General features: G+C 37.0%; 1 protein-coding gene across 1 annotated transcript; it reads left to right on the forward strand.

Moving 5' to 3' along the window:
* The first annotated feature begins 13,692 nt into the window (after nt 1-13,692).
* On the forward strand, nt 13,693-14,070 carry LOC107952194 (uncharacterized). The gene has a single exon (XM_016887473.1). It carries the CDS (start codon nt 13,693-13,695, stop codon nt 14,068-14,070), a length of 378 nt encoding a protein of 125 aa, XP_016742962.1.
* Nucleotides 14,071-24,921: the final 10,851 nt, after the last annotated feature.

Below are 24,921 nucleotides of genomic sequence, written 5' to 3' on the forward strand. Positions count from 1 at the left end.
TTTGGTTCTCATGTTATAGTCGTACTATATGGATATGGCTGTATAGGCTACTGTTGTTTAGTTTTTTGTGTGTATGTGTGTAGCCTCGATGGCTTGTGATGTGTTGGCATTGCATTTGTGTTTTTATCTATATGGTTTCACGATGTGACTATGGATTGAAATGGAAGTGTTGGGCTAATGATCAGCCATTGGAATGGCTAAATATGATCACATGTGGACCTATGTATGGCAAAACCCTAGTTGGTCCATGGTAACCACCAAATAGGTAAAGTTTATCTTGAAAACAGATTTTGACAGCAACAGTGGTGTAGAATTGAAAAATCACATAAATTCGTAGGAGTGGAATTAAATAGTGAATAAATTATGTAATCGAACTTGATGAATCTACTTTCATATGGAATACGAACAAATATAGGAACAGTACAGAAGAGATATTGGGTTCTTGTGGAACAGGGCCAGAACAGTCTGGATTCACTGTTCCGCCTTTGAAATTCACTATAAATTGACAGAGATATTAGGGTCATACCATATATGTATGGATTCTCTCTGAGTCTAGTTTCATAGAAACAAACGGCATTAGTATGAAGCTCTGTGCAGAGAGATATCCAGTCGTATGGAAAAGTCAGTGTAGTCGACCCTGTAACATGAAGACTTTGACTATAAACTGTACTAATTGGCCCGACCAAAAATTCTAGAAAAAAATATATAGGTGGGGACATGAGTCTAGTTTCAGGGAAAATCACAAAACTTATTTTCGAGTTGTGAAACTCAAGATATGATTTTTGAAGCGACTAGTACTCAGACTGGGCAGTGTCTGGAATTTTAAGTCTGTAACCTCGATTCGATCCGTACGTCTCGGTTGGTTACATTGATGGTATAGGCTCGTTAGTCGATTCTACCGTAATGTTGGGTCTAGCTATATGCCATTTTATGTGATTAATTGATAGTGTGGTGATTTCTGACATTTGCAAATGTGTTTATTTATAGTAATGGATCCCGATCCCGACCGAGCGGTAGCTGATGATCTTGAGAGTGTAGCGCCTGCTCCCACACAAGGGACAGCGCCGGTGGACTCTCAACCTAATGCGAGTAACCCGAATGATGAAGCTAGACAAGCTTTCTATAGCGTGATGAATGATTGGTTCAACCAATACATTCGAATTAATACGGCTGTTCCACAACCTCCATTCCCGACAACACCACCCCCGCACCTACAATACCTCCGGTAACTGACCAAATAAGGTCAAATAAGCCCCCAGTTGACCGAATCCGAAAACATGGGGCTACTGAATTTAAGGCTACGGATAGCGACGATGCCGAGCAAGCTGAATTTTGGTTGGACAACACTATCCGGGTACTCGATGAGCTATCTTGTACACCCGATGAATGCCTAAAGTGTGCTATCTCCTTGCTACGTGATTCTGCCTACTATTGGTGGAGTACCCTGACTTCTGTTGTGCCCCGGGAGCAAGTAACTTGGGAGTTTTTCCAAACTGAGTTTCGGAAAAAGTATATCAGTCAGAGATTTGTTGATCAAAAACGGAAGGAATTTCTTGAGCTTAAGCAAGGTTCTATGTCAGTTACTGATTACAAGCGAAAATTTGTTAGACTTAGTAGATACGCTCGGGAATGTGTTTCGTCCGAGGCTGTTATGTGTAAACGCTTCGAAGATGGGCTGAATGAAGATATAAAAATGTTCGTTGGCATTCTTGAAATACGAGAGTTCGTAGTACTTGTCGAGCGAGCTTGTAAAGCCGAAGAGCTTAGAAAGGAAAAACAAAAAGTTGATGTGGGAACCGGGGAGTTTCGTAAAAGATTCTCGGGAAAGTCTCATCAACAGGCATCGAAGAAATTTCAAGATGATGTGGGCTGGTCTAAAAGCACTTCGGGCCTTTTTAGACGAGATCGTGATCGACCCCCTGTGGGTACACGAGGCACTTCAGTCGCCAGTGTTGGGAATGAACGTCGAGGCCGAACGGAATGTCGACATTGCGGTAAATGGCATTTGGGGAGTTGTAGATTCCATGACCGCTCCTGTTACAAGTGCGGATCAGTGGACCACTTCATTAAAAATTGCCCGAGGCTGTCCGAACAGAATGTAAATCAGAGTGGGAAATCGGGTGCTACCACTGCTCGAGGTAGACCATCTAGAAATATGGGCAATGCTAGTGGTGGTCAGAGAGGATCTAGAGATGCTACGACCAGATCCGAGGCTCGTGCACCTGCTAGAGCATATGCTATACGTGCCCGCGAGGATGCTTCTTCGCCTGATGTTATTACCGGTACTTTTACTCTCTTTGATACTAATGTAATTGCTTTGATTGACCCCGGTTCTACTCATTCTTACATATGTGAAACCTTAGCATCCAGTAAAACTTTACCTATTGAGTCTACTGAGTTTGTAATTCGGGTGTCAAATCCCTTGGGTCGTTATGTGCTTGTCGACAAAGTGTGTAAGAAATGTCCCCTGGAAATTCGAGGTTCTTGTTTTCCGGCGGACTTGATGCTTTTGTCGTTTGATGAATTTGATGTTATCCTTGGGTTGGATTGGTTGACCGCGCATGATGCGATTGTGAATTGCAAGAGCAAGACTATTGATTTGAGGTGCGCAAACAACGAAGTAGTCCGAATTGAGTCCGCGGACTTGGAGGGGATACCAGCTGTAATATCAGCAATGTCGGCACAGAAATATGTGAGAAAAGGGTGCGAAGCATACCTTGCATATATGCTTGATGACAAAGAATTAGAAAAGAAACCCGAATCTGTGCCGGTGGTTGTGAATACCCGGATGTTTTTCCGGAAGAATTACCGGGTTTACCACCTGTTCGGGAGGTAGAGTTTGGTATTGAGCTTGTACCTGGGACTACGCCGATCTCGATAGCTCTGTATCGTATGGCACCAACCGAATTAAAAGAGTTGAAAGCTCAGCTGCAAGAATTGACGGATAGAGGTTTCGCTCGGCCAAGTTTCTCACCTTGGGGTGCACCAGTATTGTTCGTGAAAAAGAAGGACGGAACCATGAGGTTGTGCATTGACTATCGTCAACTGAATAAAGTGACGATAAAGAATAAATACCCACTACCGCGTATCGATGATTTGTTTGATCAACTAAAGGGGGCCTCAGTGTTCTCAAAAATAGATTTGAGATCGGGTTATTATCAGTTGCGGATTCGAGATTCAGACGTACCCAAAACTGCTTTCAGAACGAGGTACGGTCACTACGAATTCTTAGTGATGCCGTTTGGGCTCACTAATGCCCCGGCAGTATTTATGGATTTGATGAATCGGATCTTCAGACCATATTTGGATCGGTTCGTAGTTGTGTTCATTGATGACATCTTGGTCTATTCAAGAGATGAGACCGAACATGCTGAGCACCTGAGACTAGTGTTGCAAATTTTACGGATAAGCAGTTATATGCTAAGTTCAGTAAGTGTGAGTTCTGGTTAAGAGAGGTTAGCTTCTTGGGTCATGTGGTATCCGCGTCGGGTATTCGAGTTGACCCGAACAAAATTTCAGCCATACTTGACTGGAAACCTCCGAGAAATGTTACTGAAGTTCGGAGCTTTTTGGGGCTCGCCGGTTATTACCGACGATTTGTGAAAGGTTTCTCGATGATAGCCACACCAATGACGAAGCTACTTCAAAAGGATGTTAAGTTCGAGTGGACGGAGAAATGTCAGAAAAGTTTCGACCAACTGAAAACACATTTGACTGAAGCTCCAATTTTGGTGCAACCCGAATCGGGTAAAGAGTTTGTCATCTATAGTGACGCATCCCTACTTGGGTTGGGTTGCGTATTGATGCAAGAAGGTCGAGTCGTGGCCTATGCGTCGAGACAATTGAAGCCACACGAGAGGAATTATCCGACCCATGATCTCGAACTAGCTGCCATCGTGTTTGCTTTAAAAATATGGCGACATTATCTGTTTGGTGAGAAGTGCCATGTATTTTCGGATCACAAAAGTCTCAAATATTTGATGACTCAACGAGACTTGAATCTGCGACAAAGACGTTGGCTTGAGTTGTTGAAAGATTACGAGCTTGTCATTGATTACCACCCGGGAAAGGCTAACGTGGTTGCGGACGCCTTAAGCCGGAAGTCATTGTTTGCTTTACGAGCGATGAATGTGCATTTGTCTATTCTACCAGACAATGTGTTAGTAGCTGAATTAAAAGCTAAACCATTATTGACTCACCAAATTCGTGAAGCTCAGAAAGTCGATGATGAATTGGTTGCAAAACGGGCTAAGTGTTTTCCGAACGAGGGATCAGAGTTTCAAATTGATGACGATGATTGTTTGAGGTTCAGAAATCGTTTGTGTGTTCCAAGGAATTCGGAACTCATTTCGATGATTCTGAACGAAGCCCATTGTAGCCGAATGTCAATTCACCCGGGGAGTACGAAAATGTACAACGATTTGAAACGTCAATTTTGGTGGCATGGTATGAAACGGGACATCTCCGACTTTGTTTCGAGATGTTTAATATGTCAACAAGTGAAAGCGGAACATCAAGTGCCTTCAGGATTACTCCAGCCGATCATGATACCCGAGTGGAAATGGGATCGAGTCACAATGGACTTTGTGTCCGGACTGCCTTTGTCAGCAAGTAAGAAGGATGCGATATGGGTTGTTGTCGATAGACTAACTAAGTCGGCTCACTTTATCCCCGTGCGTACGGATTTTTCTTTGGATAAACTAGCTGAATTGTATGTTTCTCAGATTGTGAGATTACACGGGGTACCGATTTCTATTGTGTCGGATAGAGATCCGAGATTCACCTCGCGATTTTGGAAGAAATTGCAAGAAGCTTTGGGTACCAAGCTGCATTTTAGCACCGCTTTTCATCCACAAACAGATGGTCAATCCGAGCGGATAATTCAGATACTTGAGGATATGTTGAGATGTTGCATCCTCGAGTTCAGTAGTTCATGGGAACGGTACTTACCTTTGATTGAATTCGCTTACAACAATAGTTTTCAGTCAAGTATTAAGATGGCACCCTACGAGGCTTTGTACGGTCGTAAATGCCGTACACCATTGTTTTGGACCGAGCTCGGTGAAAGTAAAATTTTCGGAGTTGATTTGATTAGAGATGCTGAACAGAAAGTAAAGGTAATCCGTGAAAGTCTGAAGATAGCCACGGATCGTCAGAAATCGTACGCAGATTTGAAACGAAAAGACATCGAGTATCAGGTGGGAGACAAAGTGTTCCTTAAGGTTTCACCTTGGAAAAAGATACTCAGGTTCGGCCGTAAGGGCAAGTTGAGCCCAAGATTCATTGGGCCGTACGAAATCTCCGAACGAGTTGGCCCGGTTGCGTATAGATTGATTTTGCCCCCGGAGCTTGAAAAGATTCATGACGTCTTTCATGTTTCGATGCTTCGACGCTATCGATCTGATCCATCGCACATAATTAGCCCATCGGAGGTTGAAATTCAAGTCGACATGAGCTATGAAGAAGAACCGATGCGTATCCTAGCTCGTGAAGTAAAGGAGTTGCGAAACAAAAGAGTTCCGCTAGTAAAGGTGTTATGGCTCAAACACGGGATCGAGGAAGCTACTTGGGAGACCGAGAGCTCGATGAAAGAACGATACCCAAACCTATTTACCGGTAAGTTTTTCGGGGACGAAAATTTCTTAAGTGGGGGAGAGTTGTGACAGCCCAAAACTGACCCTAGTCGGGAAGTGGTTTCGGGACTACTAAACCGAGTCACCAAAATGTTTGAATGTGATATTATTGTCTAAAATATGTGATTATGAATGTGTGGAAAATTTCAAGCTTCGATTTAGTCAATTGCATGTGAATTTAGTCCATAGGACTTATGTGAGAAAGTTGTAAAAAAATGTGATAGGGTAATTTATAAGGACCAATTTAAGCAAGGAGTGAAAATATTGACTTTGCATGTCAAATACCCCTTTTTTTTATACATAGTGGCCGGCCATGATGGAGCTTATATTAGACTATGTGGTAAAGTTCCATGAAGTGGACATTAGTTTAAGTAAAAGAAAAGAAATGATAAAAGAAATATTAAGGATACAAAAAAAAAAAGAAGAAGGAGAGAGGTTATCACCTTGTTCATCTTGGCCGGTTGTAGAGAGGAAGAGAGGAGGATAGCATTCGGTCATTTGAAACCTAAGGAAGGTTAGTCTTTTGTTTGGTTTTTGATAATTTTCACATTTTTGGTATCATTGCTTTGTGTTCTTTAAACCCCATGGTTCAATTTTGTGAATTGATGATGATTTTGTGTTTTGCCATTGATGAGTGCTTGAGCTTTTTGATAGTTGTTGATGAAAAATGAAAGATATGTTAAAGATTAATATGTTTTGTGTTGAAGTTTTTGGTGATTTTGAGTAGTTAGGGCTAAATTACAAAAATAAATTTTTGAAGGACTTAAAGGTGGAATAAATGAAATGTATGGACTTATATGGGTACTAGGAAGATTCGGCCCTTAAGGAGTGTGACCAAATTTTGTGTATTTGGTGTTTTGTGGAATAAGGACTAAATTGTGAAAGTGTGAAATATTAGGGGTAAAAATGTAATTTACCCATTTATGCGTTATTAGACTAAATTGAATGAAAATATGTTAAAACGAGATTTATTTGAATATGTTAAGATCAAGAAACCAAGAAATTGGATTTAGATCGGGGAAAATCGAAAGTAGTTGTGTAGCCGATCAATTGGTCGACGACATCCGAAGAAAGTTATAAGCAATTAGATATTAAAATTTCGGAATAAATGTTAGTTATATATGCTGAAATGGAAATATGGTAAATGTATATATAGTTGAATATGATATGGGTGAATTATATGTTAAATTAAGGCTTGGTAAGCTAGCTATTAAGGTGAAATGCTAATGTTAGTATTTGATTTGGTAATAATCTGTTTGGGGACAGCAGCAGTAAGGTGATTTTGGAAAATCGCCATAAATTGTAGGAGTTGAATTAGAAGCTGAGTGAATTATGTCATTAAAGCTTGAAGAGTCTATTTTCTTACAAAAGAAACTATAAAAACAAAAGAGTTACCGATCTTGAGATATTTGAAGTATTGTGGGGCTGAGTCATAATGACTGCTGGATTCCCTGTTCTGTTTTTAGAAAATCATTATAAATTGTACAAAAATTATTATAAGATAAAATTTATATTCTTAGACTCCTTAATGAGTCTAGTTTCTAATGAGATCAAATACAACACATTTTGAATTCTGTAAAGTGAGAAATTGGATTCGTAGTGAAGAGTGGTCAGAATAGTTAAACAGTGAAACAGGGGAAACTTTAAGAAAAATCTGGTATTGATTGGCCAAGCCTAAAATTCTGAAAATTTTATGGATGGAAGATATATGAGTCTATATTCAGGGAAAATTAACGGCAAGTGATTTGGAGTTTAGAAGCTCCAGTTATAAATAATTTAGTAACTACTGCTCAGGAAAACAGCTCGTAGTGAATATGTGATTTTGTTGTAAACATTAATGAAAGTTTGCCAATGAATTATTTATTGATTATTATAAAGCTTACTATAATCTATGTGTGTGAAAGTCGGATCAATATATATATTATTCTGAAAGTAATACTTGAATAGTCGATTAATGACTATTTTAAATTTTGTTGAACTTAAGCTCAAGAGCAAAGGGGAACTAGATCCGATAAAGGGAAGGAAAAAGTAATTGAATAGCCGTTGAAGTCGTTCGACGACATTTGAGGTAAGTCTTCGAGTAATGACCCTACTTGAATTATATTGAAATGAATAGTCATACTATGACGGATAGTCGAATGTGCTTAGAGACTATGTTATAAAGCCAATTGAAATTATGCTCTTTGTGTGTGGCTACCGAGCCGAAATTTGAAAGGTTTAATAAATGTTTTGTGTTTGAGCCTTAGTAACGAAGAAATGATATGGATGTGTTATGATTATTGATATATGTGTGCATGAGCATTGGAATATATCCGGGCTAAGACCCGAAGGCAATTATGCGAGATGATATATCCGGGCTAAGACCCGAAGGCAATTATGCGAGTTGATATATCCGGGCTAAGACCCGAAGGCAATTATGCGAGTTGATATATCCGGGCTACGACCCGAAGGCAATTATGCGAGTTGATATATCCGGGCTAAGACCCGAAGGCAATTATGCGAGATGATATATCCGGGCTAAGACCCGAAGGCAATTATGCAAGTTGATACGTCCGGGTTAAGACCCGAAGGCAAATGTGTTTGCGGCTGTATTCGGTTAAATACCGAAGAAACTTGGGTTTGAATGTGAGCGTTTTGTGCTGTAACTAATTCAATAAATATGCTCAACCAACCCGAACGATAAGGTATGTTTGCATGTGCATTGGAAAATTCGATTCGTTTTAAATAGTATTCGTGCGATCGGCTAATGAATTTTCGGCTTTTAGAAAGGTTGATACCTTGTGTATATATGTTGATGGAGTGTGAAGTAAGTATGATTATGAGAATGTGTGTTAATAAAGTGACTTAGTTAGTTATGTGAATGTAATACTGTAGTCAAAGCCGATTTCATTACTTGAGACTTACTAAGCTTAAAATGCTTACCCGGTTGCTTTGGCTCTCTGTTTTATAGATTTTGTTCGTTAGCTATCGGATTCGGGATCAGCGAAGTCGAAGTCATCTACACTATCAAGCTCTTTTGGTACTCTTTTAGTTGAACTCTGGATATGGCATGTATAGGACTACCCCCTGTTGTTTAAGTTCTTTTGTGATGTATGTGTGTAAAGCCATGCGAAAATGGCTTGTAGATGTGGAGTATGGCATTAGACCATTTGTGTTTATGTATGTATCTATATGGTTTCACGATGTGACTATGGATTGAAATGGAAGTGTTGGGCTAATGATCAGCCATTGGAATGGCTAAATATGATCACATGTGGACCTATGTATGGCAAAACCCTAGTTGGTCCATGGTAACCACCAAATAGGTAAAGTTTATCTTGAAAACAGATTTTGACAGCAACAGTGGTGTAGAATTGAAAAATCACATAAATTCGTAGGAGTGGAATTAAATAGTGAATAAATTATGTAATCGAACCTTGATGAATCTACTTTCATATGGAAGTAACGAAACAAATATAGGAACAGTACAGAAAGAGATATTCGGGTTCTTGTGGAACAGGGCCAGAACAGTTTCTGGATTCACTGTTCCGCCTTTGGAAATTCACTATAAATTGACCAGAGATAATTAGGGGTCATACCATATATGTATGGATTCCTCTCTGAGTCTAGTTTCCATAGAAACAAACGGCATTAGTATTGAAGCTCTGTGCAGAGAGATATCCCAGTCGTAATGGGAAAAGGTCAGTGTAGTCGACCCCTGTAACATGAGAGACTTTGACTAATAAACTGTACTAATTGGCCCGACCAAAAATTCTAGAAAAAAATATATAGGTGGGGACATGAGTCTAGTTTCAGGGAAAAATCACAAAACTTATTTTCGAGTTGTGAAACTCAAGATATGATTTTGAAGCGACTAGTACTCAGACTGGGCAGTGTCTGGAAAAATTTTTAAAAGTCTGTCAACACCTCGTATTCGACTCCGGTGACGGTCTCGGGTTCGGGGTGTTACAGTAGACGTTGCTAGTGGAGGAGCATTGGTCAACATGACTCCTCAACAAGTAAGAGACTTGATCTCTACAATGGCGGTAAATGCTCAGTAATTTCGAGCTAATCCTGAACCCGTTAGAAGGGTTCACCAGCTAAGTAATTCTACCTTTGAGGATAGACTTGATAGACTTACTAATATTTTGAATTCTCTTGTTGCAGAAAAAGCAAAACCAGCCCGAGTATGCAGAATATGTGCTACACCTGAACATACGACTGATGCGTGCCCTAGTCTGTGTGACGATACTGTGGCCCATTTAGATGCTGTGGGAAATTTTCCTAGGCCACCACAAAGGTGATACGACCCTTACACCAATACCTACAACCCAGGATGGAGGGACCACCCTAACTTTAGTTATGGGGCTAATCCACGATATAACCAGCCATACCAAAACTAAGTCCCACAACAGCCACAAGATTCAGGTAATTCTCTGGAAATTTTGGTCAATAAATTAGCAGCTAATGTCCTTGATTTTCAATAGCAAACTCTTAATTTCCAAAAAGAAACAAAGGCATCTATAAGAGAATTGGCCACATCAATTGAGAAATTGAGTTCTCAAGGGAAGCTGTCATCGCAAACAGAACCAAACCCGAGACAGAATGCAAATACAGTAACGTTGTGAAGTGGAAAGGTGCTGGAACCAATTCCTGGCAAGAATCTTGGCCAAGAAATTGCCCAGGAAACTCCAGAAAACAACGAACAGATCCGAGCAAAACCCCCACTGCCAAAAATCCAGCCTCCATTTCCAGGACGACTAAACCAGTGTCGGAAATGTAAGGAAGATAAAGAAATCTTAGAAACATTCAGAAATGTCGAGATCAACATACCACTGTTGGGTGCCATCAGACAGATTCCAAGGTATGCCAAATTCCTTAAAGAGCTTTGCACCAACAAACGAAAGTTAACAGGTAATGAAAAGGTAAGTGTTGGTGAAAATGTTTCTGCAGTGTTACAGCAGAAAATGTCAGTTAAATGCAAAGATAGAGGTATGTTCACTATTCCATGCAAAATTGGCCATTTAGGAATTAAAAAGGCTATGTACGATTTAGGGGCGTCCATAAATGTAATGCCTTATTCTATTTATGAATCACTTTACGCGGGTTTTTTGATGAAGACAGGTGTTATTATTCAATTGGCGGACAGGTCTATTGTGCATCCCGAAGGAGTCCTCGATGACGTCTTGGTAAAAGTTAATGAACTAATTTTCCCTGCAGATTTCTACGTAATAAAGATAGAGGAGGACAACACTGCTGGATCTTCAGACCTCCTATTGGGCCGACCCTTCCTTAGTACTGCTAGCACCAAGATCAATGTTCGAAGCGACACTCTTACGATGGAATTTGATGGGGAGATCATGAAATTTAATGTTTACGATGCCATTAGCCATCCAAGCGAAATCTTGAGCGTAAACCGTGTCGACATGATTGGCTCATTAGTAGACGAGACTTTTGAGTCAACTTATGAAGACAAATCTGAATATAGAACTGATGATTATGAATTTGTTAATACATTATTGTCCCCATCAGAAACTAAACTTCTACCTTCTGTTGTGCAGGCTCCAGATTTGGAATTGAAACCGCTTCCCGAGCATCTTAAGTATGCATTTTTAGGAAAAGGTAATACCTTACCCATTATAATTTCAAATAAACTCTCTAAACCCGAGGAAGAAAGTTTGATCCAGGTACTAAAAAGTCATAAGGAGGCGATTGGCTGGACCATTGCCGACTTAAAAGGGATAAGCCCTTTGACATGCACCCACAAGATTTACTTGGAGGAGAACACGAAACCAAGAAGAGAGGCACAAAGACGTTTAAACCCGAATATGATAGAGGTGGTAAAGAAAGAAATAATTAAATTACTGGATGCTGACATTATCTTCCTCATTTCTGACAACAGATCGGTAAGTCTGGTACAAGTCGTCCTAAGAAAACGGGCATGACAGTAAAGAAAAATGCTGAAGGGGACTTAGTACCGGTCCGAGTGCAAAACGGGTAGCGTGTCTGCATCGATTACAGGAAGTTGAACGCTTATACTAGAAAAGATCATTTCCTTCTTCCTTTTATAGATCAAATGCTTGAACGTTTAGCTGGTAAAACTCACTTTTGTTGTCTTGATGGATATTCAGGTTTCTTCCAGATCCCTGTTGCGCTAGAAGACTAGGAAAAAACCACTTTTACATGCCCTTTCGGCACATTTGCGTATAGGAGGTTGCCATTTGGACTTTGCAACGCACCAGTTACCTTCCAAAGATGCATGATGAGTATATTTTCCAAATATGTAGAAAAAATTATTGAAGTTTTTATGGATGATTTTACCGTGTATGGGAACTGTTTTATTGAATGTCTTGAAAATCTCACGATAATTTTGAACAGGTGCATAGAATTTAATCTTGTCTTGAACTCTGAAAAGTGTCATTTTATGGTAGACAAAGGTTTGATTCTAGGTCATATAGTCTCATCTAAGGGAATTGAGGTTGATAAGGCCAAAATTGACATTATAAATTCTCTGCCATATCCCTCTACTGTTAGAGAGATACGTTCTGTTCTTGGCCATGCAGGATTTTACCGGTGTTTTATTAAGAACTTCTCAAAAATAGCTGAACCATTGTGCGAGTTGTTGCAGAAAGATAAGAAATTTGAGTTTGGTCCAAAATGCAAAGAGGCTTTTGATACACTCAAGCAAAATTTGGTAACTGCTCCTATAGTACAGGCACCAGACTGGAAATATCTCTTTGAAATTATGTGCGATGGAAGCGGACGCAGCGTGGGAGCCGTATTGGGACAAAAGATAGCCAAAGAGCCTCATGTCATCTGCTATGCCTCAAAAACCCTAGATGTTGCACAAAACAATTACACGACCACAGAAAAAGAACTTTTAGCTATTGTATTTGCTTTAGATAAATTTCGATCATATTTACTAGGATCTAAGGTGATTGTTTTTTCTGACCATGCAGCTCTTAGGTACTTGATAGTAAAGAAGGAAGAAAAGTCAAGGCTCCTTAGGTGGATTTTACTGCTCCAAGAATTTGACATCGAGATTCGTGACAAAAAGGGGTGTGAAAACCTAGTGGCTGACCACTTGAGTAGGATAAAAACTCCATTCGATGATGTTCCCATAAAGGATGAGTTCCCTGATGAAAGCTTATTTTTGACCAAGGCTCACTATCTGTGGTATGCAGATATAGTTAATCTCTTAACCACGGGATCATTACCCACTGAGTTAGCACGTTTCGTGAAGGACAAGCTTAGACGGGAAGCTCGGTATTACATTTGGGATGACCCATACTTGTGGAAACACTGTTCAGATCAGATAATAAGACGATGTGTTCCAGAAACCAAGGTAACCTCTGTCCTTACTTTTTTTCATACAGAAGCTTGTGGAGGTCACTTTGGCCCTAAACGGACAGCTCACAAGGTATTGGAGTGTGGGCTATATTGGCCCACAATCTTTCACGATGCATATAACTTTTGTAAGTCTTGCGATAAATGCCAGCATACATGTAACATCACTAAAAGAAATCAAATGCCCCTATCCCCGATTCATGTATGTGAGATTTTTTATGTATGGGGCATCGATTTCATGGACCCCTTTATTTCTTCGTTTGGAAACGTATATATACTTCTTGCAGTAGACTATGTTTCTAAGTGGATAGAAGCAAAGCCTACTTGCAATGATAATGTTAAAACTGTTGTGGAGTTTCTAAAACGAAATATTTTTTCTAGGTTTGGCACACCTCGAGCTTTGATCAGTGATCGTGGTACCCACTTTTGCAACAAGGTCATGGAGGCACTATTATCCAAATACAGAGTTCATCACCGTATATCGACTGCCTACCATCCCCAAACGAATGGCCTAGCAGAGGTTTCGAACAAGGAAATCAAGTCTATTTTGGAAAAAATAGTTTGGCCCAACTAAAAGGATTGGATTCTTCGGCTCAATGATGTGCATTGAGCCTATCGGACGACGTATAAGGGCCCGATTGGCATGACCCCATATCGACTTGTTTTTGGCAAAGCGTATCATCTACCAGTAGAACTGGAGCACAAAGCTTATTGGGCTATTTGACAATGTAACATGGAGTTAGAGCCCGTAGGGAAGGCAAGGAAATTGGACATTCAAGAATTGGAGGAGATTCGCAATGATGCCTACGAGAATGATCGAATTTATAAAGACAAAACAAAACTGTTTCCTAATAGGAAAATAGCTCAGAAACATTTCTCGGTAGAGCAAAAAGTTTTTCTTTATAACTCCGTATTAAAGCTGTTCCCAGGTAAGCTTCGATCACGGTGGCAACGACCTTTTATTGTGATTGAAGTATTTACGAATGGTGCAGTTGAAATAGAAAGTGAAGAATCAGGAAAGCGGTTCAAAGTCAATGGTCAATGGCTGAAACCATTTTACGAAAATTTCCAGGCCCACACGGACAAAAAAATTCAGTTAGAACCACCATAAAACCGTTCAAGGCGTCGAGCTAACGACGTTAAACAAGAGCTTGTTGGGAGGCAACCCAATTTTTTTTATTTTTATTTATTTTATATTATTATTTTATTTTATTCAGATATTAATAAAATTCTCTTCTTCTAGGTAAACTGAAATGAAAATAGGAAGAAAGAAGGAATGACAAATCTGCAGCCAAATAGCCCCTACTCGACACTTTTGGCCAGCAACGACAGTAATTACACGGAGAGTTCCTCTACAGCTTTTTCTCCTATTTTATTTATTCCACATCGAGGACTATGTGTTTGAAGTAGGGGGAGGCATTCCTCATTATTTCTGTCATTTTAGATGCTGAATTTTTGTTGTTGCTGCCCATATTTTTGTTTTAAGAATATTTTGCCTCTTTTCATGCCCAAGAATTTGACCACGACTTGCCCACTGTTTGATCCACATGCACGATTCTTATCTACTGAGTTAATTATGATTTTTCTTGATAGATTTCATCTCCACTATTTTATTTCTTTTAGTTTAAATAATTATGATTAATGAAGTTAACCCTATCTTGATTTTGGTAAATTTGATTAAGTCTAAATACAAGAGGACACTTAATATAATTGCATGCTTAAAATATTTTCATGACTATTAATGTGGTTACTGAAACTTATTTTTGACACTTGATTGTTTTTCCTAAGTCCTCCAAAATTAAAATTTCGGTTAATAATAATAATGTTTCCGCGGTTATGAGTGTAGCTTAAGACGTGACTAGCTGAGTAACTGGGGTAAGGTGGTTGGGTTGTCATCCTATTTTGTGTCAAAAGGTTGTGTGACGTGTTAGGTAAAACTCCGCTAACCGGAATTAATTTCTAAGAATGTGTTAGGCTGAGTAACCGGGGTGAGGTGCTTGGCTGTCATCTCTCTTCGCGTCAGAAGGTTCGATATGTTCTTAGGAAAAATAATAATTAGGAATGTGTTGGGCTGAGTAACTGGGGTAGGGTGCTTGGCTGTCATCTCTCTTCGCGTCAAAAGGTTCAATATTTTTCCTAAGTAAAAGTAAATAAATAAAGTTGAAATTAAAATAAAAAAAGAGAAAAAATAATAAATAAATATGCATTAATAAAATTGGGGATTAAAGGGAGAAATAAATAAGGTGTCGTGATATGTTTGGTAATTACCTAATTTTCATGAAATAATCCAAGTCGATCTTAATTTTGTTTGTGTTAATTGGAATACTTTTTCAATTTTACTTAAAGCAAGCTAAGGGTTCTCTTTGTTTTCATATGCATTTTGACTAATTTTTATAAAACTTTGGAGTAGTATTTCTTTCATGGCAGGATTTAATTTTCACAGTGGACAAGAACCATACTTGAGGGCAAGCATGGACTAAGTAGGGGGAATTTGATAATGCTCTAGAATAACATATTTTTATGTATTAATCATGTGTTTATTCTGAGCTTGATCCTACTAATTTGAGCTATTTATGTCTTTTTATCGATTAGGGACTGATTTGGAGGAAAAAGCAAAATTAAGGGACAAAAGTTCAAATTTGGAGACACAATAGGCTGATATGCGACACAGGAAAAAGATTGTGTGAAGACACAAGGACTAAAAATGCAAAAAGAAGAGATTTTATTTTATAAGACTCCATTTTATTTATATTAGGATAATTAATATTAAGATAATTATTAGGATTATTTAATTTTAGGATTTTATTTTAATTATCTTTAATTATCTTTAATTAAATGTATTTATCTTTTTAGAATTTAAGTAATTAGACTATTTCTCTTGCAGTATAAATAGGGGGTGAAGTGACTCTATTTGGTGTTCATCTTTTTCTGTAAACACTCTCCCCCTGAAAGTCTAGGCTTTTGTTTCTTCATATTTTCTTTCAATAAAATTCCCTTTTCCATTTTTATATTTATTTCTTTTTCCACCATTATCATGAGCCACTAAAACCTATCTAGCCGAAAGTTGTCAATATTCCCCAAAAAGGGTTCTTGAGGCCTAGAATCCGTACTTAGCCTTCTCGCCAAGTATTCATTGTTTCACCGCACTACGAGCTGACGCTTCTGTCCATGGCCCTTAAGAAGTAAGCTTTTCAGCATATGCAAAGGCGACCGCTTGGTATTTTTTGGAAGGATTGCATAGTCGGTTCGTTAACTTACTGCGTCAGAGGTTGGCGAGCCAAAGAGACAAAATGGCGTGGGATTCGCCATTGAGAAGCGTTGATCTAGCATAGATTACTAGCTAGAGTTAGGTTCCCTAAAAATCGTAAGTCTAATATTTGGAGCTGTTGGTCGTAGGCGTCCTCTTCCACTATAACTGGCTTACTTGAGTTGAGAAGAGTCATTTAAAAGCCGAGGATCGAACCAAGGCAGAATAAGACAACTGGAGGCTGGAATCTACCAATAAGAATTTCTTTTCCTTCAACTCTCTTTATTATTTTTATTATTTTCGTAATCACAATTTCAGTCAACTTTAGATTCTGTTTTTTATTTTTTCCAAATCAAATCTTTAATTCTGTTATTTTTTTATTTTTTTCTGTCAAGCAGGTTTTCTTGGGCACGATTCTACCCAGGATTTCGAGAAACAAGCATTCGTATAATCCGATCCCTGAGGATTCGACCCTACTTCCTCTTTACTGTTCTTTTTCATTATTTTACAGGGAATAGGATATTTTTGGTGCTCTCAACGACCGCATCATTAACACATATGTATATATATAATAATAACCTACTTAGAAATACCAAAATGGACTATTACTAGCGATTCCAATGGCTAGGTTACAAAATAACATTATCAAGCTACTAATAGTCAAGTTGTTCTATACATACCATTATACCAAAATAATTTTTACAAAGAATACCCAAAATAGCTAGTTGATAGTGTGACGATGCTCTAATGATCTTCCAACCTTCACGAGCTTCTGAGCATTATAAAACAGGGGAAAAATAAACGGGGTAAGCATTACATGCTTAGTAAGTTCATATAACGGAAACTAAACTTACCAATCCTATTTATTAAATCTAAGCATACAATGTCATGTTTCCTTCCATTTGGCTAAATTGCCTAATCACATATATTCAATCAAACATGTTAGTCATCAAAATCTTCATATCAATCAAATAAAATAGATGAGCTCATCATGCAATACTCTTTTGAGACATTATTAATTCATCTCAAAATTCTCATGCCATGTCAAGAGTTTTATATCCGTTGAATCATTGAATTCTGATGGATGCATAAGTAGCACACTCGAAGTGTTTGATTCAATAATCTGTCAATTTATTATTCAAGGGTACCCACTAGAACACTTAACCAAGAAACACTCTATCAAACCACATTTCGTATAACAGGATTACCAGTCTAGGCTAAATCCTTTCTATAATGTATGCTCAAAGAGTTCAATTATGGTTACCTGTCCAGGCTAAACCCTAATCATAATGTATGTTCGAGAGGTATTATATCGCGATTACCCGTTCGGGCTAAATCCTTTCTATATCAAGGTTAATGGGATTACTCGTCTGAGCTAAATCCTGTCCACAACAAATGCAGGTCCTTATTAGTTTCGGGAAAGCACATATAATCATCAGAATTCAACATTGAATCGAGACTTCACCCTTTTTCACCATTTCAAGCATGTATCAAAATTTTCCATCATAGCATACAAGTAAAGCACATCAATATAAATCACATTACATACAAAAACAACATTCAATTAACATAATTACATGCTCGATTAAGTTACACGAACTTACCTCTACATTTGTTTGCGTTAGAAATCTACTAATTCGAAACCTGCTCTTTTCCTTGATCTAACCTCGAATTAGTGTTGTCCGGATCTATATAAATAACTTAAATTGTCAATTTCATACATTTTATACTCGTTGGGACTCAATGTACGGCCTAGGCAAAGTTACCATTTTGCCCCTAACTTTTCCATAAATTTTAATTTTGTCCCTAGGCCTGAAAAATGAAACTTATGCAAACTACTTGTAACACCTCTTACCTGTATTCAACGCTGGAATAGGGTAAGAGGCATTACCAGAATTAAACACAAGTAAACATACATTTTTGAACCGTCAATTTGTGTCCAAATTAAAACTTTTTGTATTTAATCATAAAGTCCTTAATACAAGCCTACGAGGCCCAAAACATGCATTGGAAGTGGTTCGAGACTAAATCGAGAACTTTAGAAATTCTTGCAACACTTAGAAAATTTTTCACTAAACAGAGGTCACACGCCCATGTGGGCAGGCCGTGTGGTCACACACGCCTGTGTCCCTAACCCGTGTAACTCTTTGTTTGTTACCCAATAAGAAATTAAAGACACACAGCTAAGTCACACACCCGTGTGCTAGGCCGTGTGGTCGATTTAAAATTTATGAATTTTCATAAAATAGGTGCAGACTTCACACGCTCAGGACACACGCCCATGCCTAAGGCTGTGTTATCCACACGGCTGAGATACATGGCCGTGTCTCTACCCGTGTACTCAATTATGAGCATTCTGTTTTGCAAAAATTAGGGTGCAGGGGACGCACGGCCTAAACACATGTCCGTGGGACAAACCGTGTGTCACACATGGCCTAGGCACATGCCTGTGTGCCTACCTGTGTAGACAAAAAAAAGTCTATTTACTAAGCCATTTTGCCACCCTTTTTTGCACACACCTACATAACACAACATAACACCAATCCAAACATTTACATACAACCAAATCAATCATAGTCAAGACATCAACACATCATTCACATACTACCATCTATCATACACAAACATCATATACTCATCAACTCAAATCATGCAAGTTTCCATATTCATGAAAGGCATCATCATATAAATTACTTATACCAATAGTAGCAAATTTCAAATGGCCTTATACAAAATGAACTTTTAACCAATATAAGCCAACATTTAACAGCTCGATTTAGACCCTATTCGGAACAATGGTTTCGGGACCACGAATCTGAGTCAGAAAAATATTTTAAATTTATTTTCTATGTTTATTATGTGTGAATTTATATCTGTGAAATTTTCATGTTTTAATTTTGTCGTTTGAGTGCCGATTTAATAAAAAGGGCTTAATCGCATAAAATAAAAATTTGATGGTTAAATGTGAAAGGGCTGAATTGTTGTTGTCTTTTTAATTTGAGGTATTTATAATTCAATAATACCATTGATAAAGTGATGGAAGGTTGTAGCCTTAATGTATAAGTTTTAATTATTAAATTATAAAGGTTATATTGGTAAAATGATTAATAAGTTATATTAATACAAAACATAAAATTAAAAGCCATGCATTTTACTCATACATTTGACCAAAATTTGAGAAAGAAAGAAAAGAAACAAAGCTTAAGTTATTCGACCATTAGCAAGCTTGATTCAAGGTGAGTTTTAGCTCAGTTTTTGATAATTTTTATGTTTTTAAGATCATTGCAATGTAATGTACAAAGCCCATGCTTGAATTTTTGATATTTATGAATGTTTTGAGTTATTCCATTGATGAATATTTGAGCTTTTTGATGTTAGTTGATGAAATATGAAATATATGTTTTGGATTAACATGTTTTGTATTGGAATTTTTGATGATTTTGAGTAATTAGGACTAAATTGCAAAAATAATAAATTGAGGGACTAAAATATAAAGTAAATGAAATGTTTGGACTTGTATGAACATAAGGAACATTGGGCCTAAGCATAGTGTATTCAAATTTTGCATTTTTTTGTTTTATGCAATTTGGACTAAATTGTAAAAAGTGTAAAATGCTAGGGGTAAAATGGTAATTTTTCTATTTATTTGTTTTTGGACTAAATTTAATAGAATTATGTTTGAATGAGTTTAATTTGAATATGTTTAGATCAAGAATTAAAGAAATTGGATTTGGATTGGGGGAAAACTAAAGTTGTCGATTAGTCATTCTGTTTCAATTATCGTTGTCCGCGGTAAGCTTATAAGAAAATAGATGTTGTTTATTTTAAATAATTACGAACTTATTATGTTGAAATGAATTATGTGAAGTATACATGTTGTTAGCCGAATGTGTATATGTTAGGGAGCTATATTTACAGATTCGTTTCGACCGAGTTATGACGTTCAAAAGCCCCGTATATGTGTAAGGATTCCGATATGTGATGTGCGAGTAAGACCATGGCATCAATATATGTGTGCGAGTAAGACCACGTTTAATACGTTGGCATGGATATGTGATTTCGATATATGTGTGTGAGTAAGACCACGTTTAATACATTAGCATCAATATGTGATTCCGATATATGTGTGTGAGTAAGACCACGTTTAATACGTTGGCATCGATATGTGATTTCGATATATGTGTGCGAGTAAGACCCTGTCTGGGACAGTGGCATCGATATGTGATAACATGTAAGACCACGTCTGGGACGTTGGCATTGTGCGATATGTGTGATTATCCGAGTATCCTATTCATTTCCGAATGGTTCAACGGGCAATTATAAGTTGTGATCGAATGTGTAAATCGAGCTAAAGTGATCAGGTATGAGATAGTTGATTATCTATTTGAAAATAAGGTAAGTTGGTTATTTGATATTTGATACAAATTATATATGATGCAAATGAAAATATACGTGTATATGAAAAGTATATTTGGCAAAAGGTTATAGATAAGTGATATCATATTTGTAATTTATGTGCAAACATATATGAATGGTTATTTTTGGTTTTATGATTATAAAATGTGAATACTTATGAGATGATTAATGAGTATATGCATATAAGTTTATATATATTCGATTATATAATAATATTATGGCTTTGAAATTGAATGATATTTTGATAATAGATATTTGAATATTCTGCCAACATAAAGTTTATATATAAAAGTATATGTTGTATGTGAATTTATAATGGTTTATTTTAGTTTAGTTAAATTAAATTATAAATGTGATTAAATGTCTTATTTGCTTATGACTTACTAAGCTATGTTAGCTTACTCTCTGTGTGTGTTTGCTTCTGTCTTATAGATTTTGGAGACTAGTTACGGACTTGGGGATCATCAAAGAAGCTTATCACACTATCGACTGTTTTTAGTATTTTATAAGTTGAATTTCGAACCTATGGCATGTATAGGCCAGATTATTTTTGGATATGATAATTTTGGTATGTGTATATACATAAGGCATGCGAAAATGGCTTGTTTATTTGTTAAGTTCGGTTTCAAGGTTGGATTGAATTATGGTTTTGTTTGATTGTGATTTTGGATGTGGTTTGTTTGGAATCGGCCATGGTATATACATAAGTATGAATTATGCTTGTTATGTTATTCATGGTTAAAATGTTTCGATTATGTCTTGTATTTGATAGTAATGGTTTAATTATAAAAATGTTATTATTGTATTATATAGAGGGAATTGAATAATGAAAGTGTTAAATATGTGTACATGGCTTTGATGTATGTAAGTTAAGTTTGAAATTAGCAATTATGGAACATGTTCAATTGGGTTTTGATGTATGTTCGAATTGAATTAGTTGGAATTTTGAAATGTGCTCTTTTATGATACATGATTAATCAGGTATAATTATTTCTAAAATTGAAATTATGATTCCATGTATCCGGATTTATAATAAGTGAAGTGTGGATATTTGAGTTTGATAAGGATAAAGTTTGTGTGTTTGTGGCTATGCCTTATTTCAACGTGGAAGTGTATTTCATGGTGTATATATATATGTGTGTTATTAAGTTATATGGTTCGACTTGTTTATTTGGCTGATTGATAATTTAGTAAATTGACATGAGATAAATATATATTATGGTAAGTATATTCTATGACATGTTTGAATGGTGTTTTGGTTATATGATTTAGTCGAGTATTGATATGTATGACTTATAAATTAGTCATGTTGATAAATTTAATATATGGCATATATGTGGTAGTGTTGATCATATGATTCGGAAAATAGAAATGCTCAATATGATGTATATTTATACATTAGCTTATTAAGTTGTAACATCCCAAAATATGGCCTAGTTGGAACAGTGGTTTTGAGAACACAAATATGACATTGAAATATTTATTATATGATTATTATGTGGTCTAGAATATGGAAATATGTATGTGTTAAAGTTTCATGAAGAAATTCTATGAGTAAGGTGTCCAATTGGAAAATAAGGACCAAATTGAATAAATTGCAAAACTTGGATTCTAGAAGCAATTTGCATGAAATTGCTTTAGATTATTAATTAGAAGTCCTTAAAGAGAAATTTTCCCAATTTCTAAGTTTTTGGACAAAAATGGGAATGTATGGATAAAATTTCAAAGAAAAGGCTTAAGGGCATTTTGGTCATTTGACTAATTAATGAAATAAAATGGGAAAATGAAGAAAAAAATCAGCTTATCTTCTCCACCTTGCTGCCGAAATTTGAGAGCCACCATAAATAGGGTTTCTTCATTTTTCAAGCTCAATAGTAAGTGCCCCCTAGCCCCGGTTTTAATGTTCTTCGTATTTTTGAAATCTCTGTAGCTTACTCTCTCCATTTCTACCCATATTTTGAGTTAGGGTTCATGTTTGCAAAGTGACCCATGTGTGACATGTTTATTCTTTGATGTTTTATGGAGGAATATGAAAGTTGGATGTGTGATAAACATCTTTTTCTAGGTGATTTTCATGAAAAACCCCTAAAAGGACCTTTTTGCAAAATGTGTAAAATATGTGGTAGAAATGTGAAATAAGGGAAAAAAGTGGACTGCCATAAGAGGAAAGAACATTCGGCTAGGCTTGGGTAATGTAGAAAATTTATTCATTTCATCATACGAGCCTAGGGACTAAATCGTAAATAATGTGAAAGGTTAGGGACAAAATAGCCATTTTGTTTGGGTTTGAAATTTAGACTCGAAAAAAATAATGTGAGGTATTAATGATTCATTTTTATTGTTATAGACCCCGAGGAACAAATTTCGGAGGTCGATCGAGGAAAACGAAAGGTTTTGAAATAACCGAAACGCAAAACCGAAACGAGTACCAGGTAAGTTTGAATAACTTTAAGTAAACTATTAATATGCCTAATTATATGTGTTATTAATGTATGATATTTTGTTATAATAATGGCATGAAAATCTATGAAATATGTTAATAATAATGACTTGATGATAAAAGTCCTGGTTGACGTAAAAAGGGAAATTCAATGGATAAACCGTGGCTTACATGACTTGAAATCCTATACGTGTTGTAGAAAAAGGATTTAGCCTAGATGGGTAATCCGTTGATCTCAAATATAGAAAGGATCTAGCCCGGACGGGTGTTTCTTGAGTGATTGAGACTCCCGAAGAATATGTGTGCATTGTGGATTTAACCGAGACGGGTAATCCAATTAGGGTCTAAATTTAGCCTGGACTAGTAATTCAAATCTGAGCTCATTAAGGGTGTTTGCCGCTATAAGGGATTTATCTTGGACTGGTACTCCCGACATCACCTTATGAGTTTACATTAAGGGCGATTTAGCCTAGACTGGTAATCCCACTGTATGATGTGAGGTTCGCGGGAGGGCGTACTTGAGATGATCGCTCTTATGACTTGACGGTAAATGGATAATCCATTGAGATTTTCTAGAAACTCAACAGGGTCAACATGAGATATGAAAATGAAAATGTTGAATGATGAGCTCATCTAAGACAAATTACATGGTGCATTGTTATGAGACTAACTTGTTGATTGAGTGTATATGATAGGGAAACCATTCCATGCTTGTTGGTTTTATTGCATAATATGGTTGTATGCTAATTAATCGGTAAGTTTACTTTCCAGTTGTTCGGGCTTACTAAGCATGTAATGCTTACCCCTCTCTTTTCCCTTTTTACAGATCTCGTGGACTCGTGAAGATTGGGAGACGGTTGGAGAATCAACACACTATCATCTTGTCTAGCTTTGGTATATAGATACTCTTATTTTGTTCAATGGCATGTATAGGGCGTTTGTTATTTTGTTATATGTGTCATTTGATTAGCCACTACGAAGGCTTGTAAAGGTATACATATTCACTTTTATGTGGCCATGGAACTGGCTCAATTGATGTAGGTTATGACCTACAAATTTTATGCATGCTTGTGTTCAGTTGTGCTAGTGAGGATGAAATATGGTATATCACATTTAAACACATGTAATGTGGCCAAATCACATGGGGTGGTTAGGCCACAATTTGGCAATAAGTTAAGATAACGAGCCAAGCTTAATTGAGTTACAAATCATGGAAATCCTTAATATAAAGGGGATAACCTAGCATGTATAAAAACCGATGAGACGAGGTTTACATGTAATGAGGCATACTAAGGTCATTTAAAGTATAATTAAACCATGTCAAGTGTTATTGAAAACTATAAGTGGATATGGTTATTAGAGGATGACCTAAGGCTTGGAAAATAGCCCAACAAGGTTCACACGGGTAGACACATGGGCGTGTGATATGGCCGTGTGTCCCCTGCACCTAAAAGTTTTAAGTTAGAATGCATGGTAGTTGTAACGCCCCGTACCCGAGACCGTCGCCGGAGTCGAACACGAGGTGTTAATAGACTTAATTCATTACTTAAACAGCTCAAACAATTTATTTTTAAAATTTTTAGTCAAGCTAACAATCTGCGTCATAGTCGCTTAAAGATTCATATCTCGAGTTACGAAACTCGAAATCCAATTCCATAAATTTTCCCTGAAACTTGACTCATATATCTATTTACTAATTTTTTTATAGAATTTTTGGTTGAGCAAATTAGTACAGTTTATTAGTTAAAGTCTCCCCTGTTTCAGAGTTTGACTGCTCTAACCTCTGTGTATTACGAATCAAATATCTCCCTGTACAGAGTTTCAATGACTATACCGTTTGCTTCTAATAAAAATATACT

This window comes from Gossypium hirsutum, chromosome A05 (assembly GCF_007990345.1).
Source record: "Gossypium hirsutum isolate 1008001.06 chromosome A05, Gossypium_hirsutum_v2.1, whole genome shotgun sequence".
In the NCBI taxonomy this organism is placed as follows: Eukaryota; Viridiplantae; Streptophyta; class Magnoliopsida; order Malvales; family Malvaceae; genus Gossypium; species Gossypium hirsutum.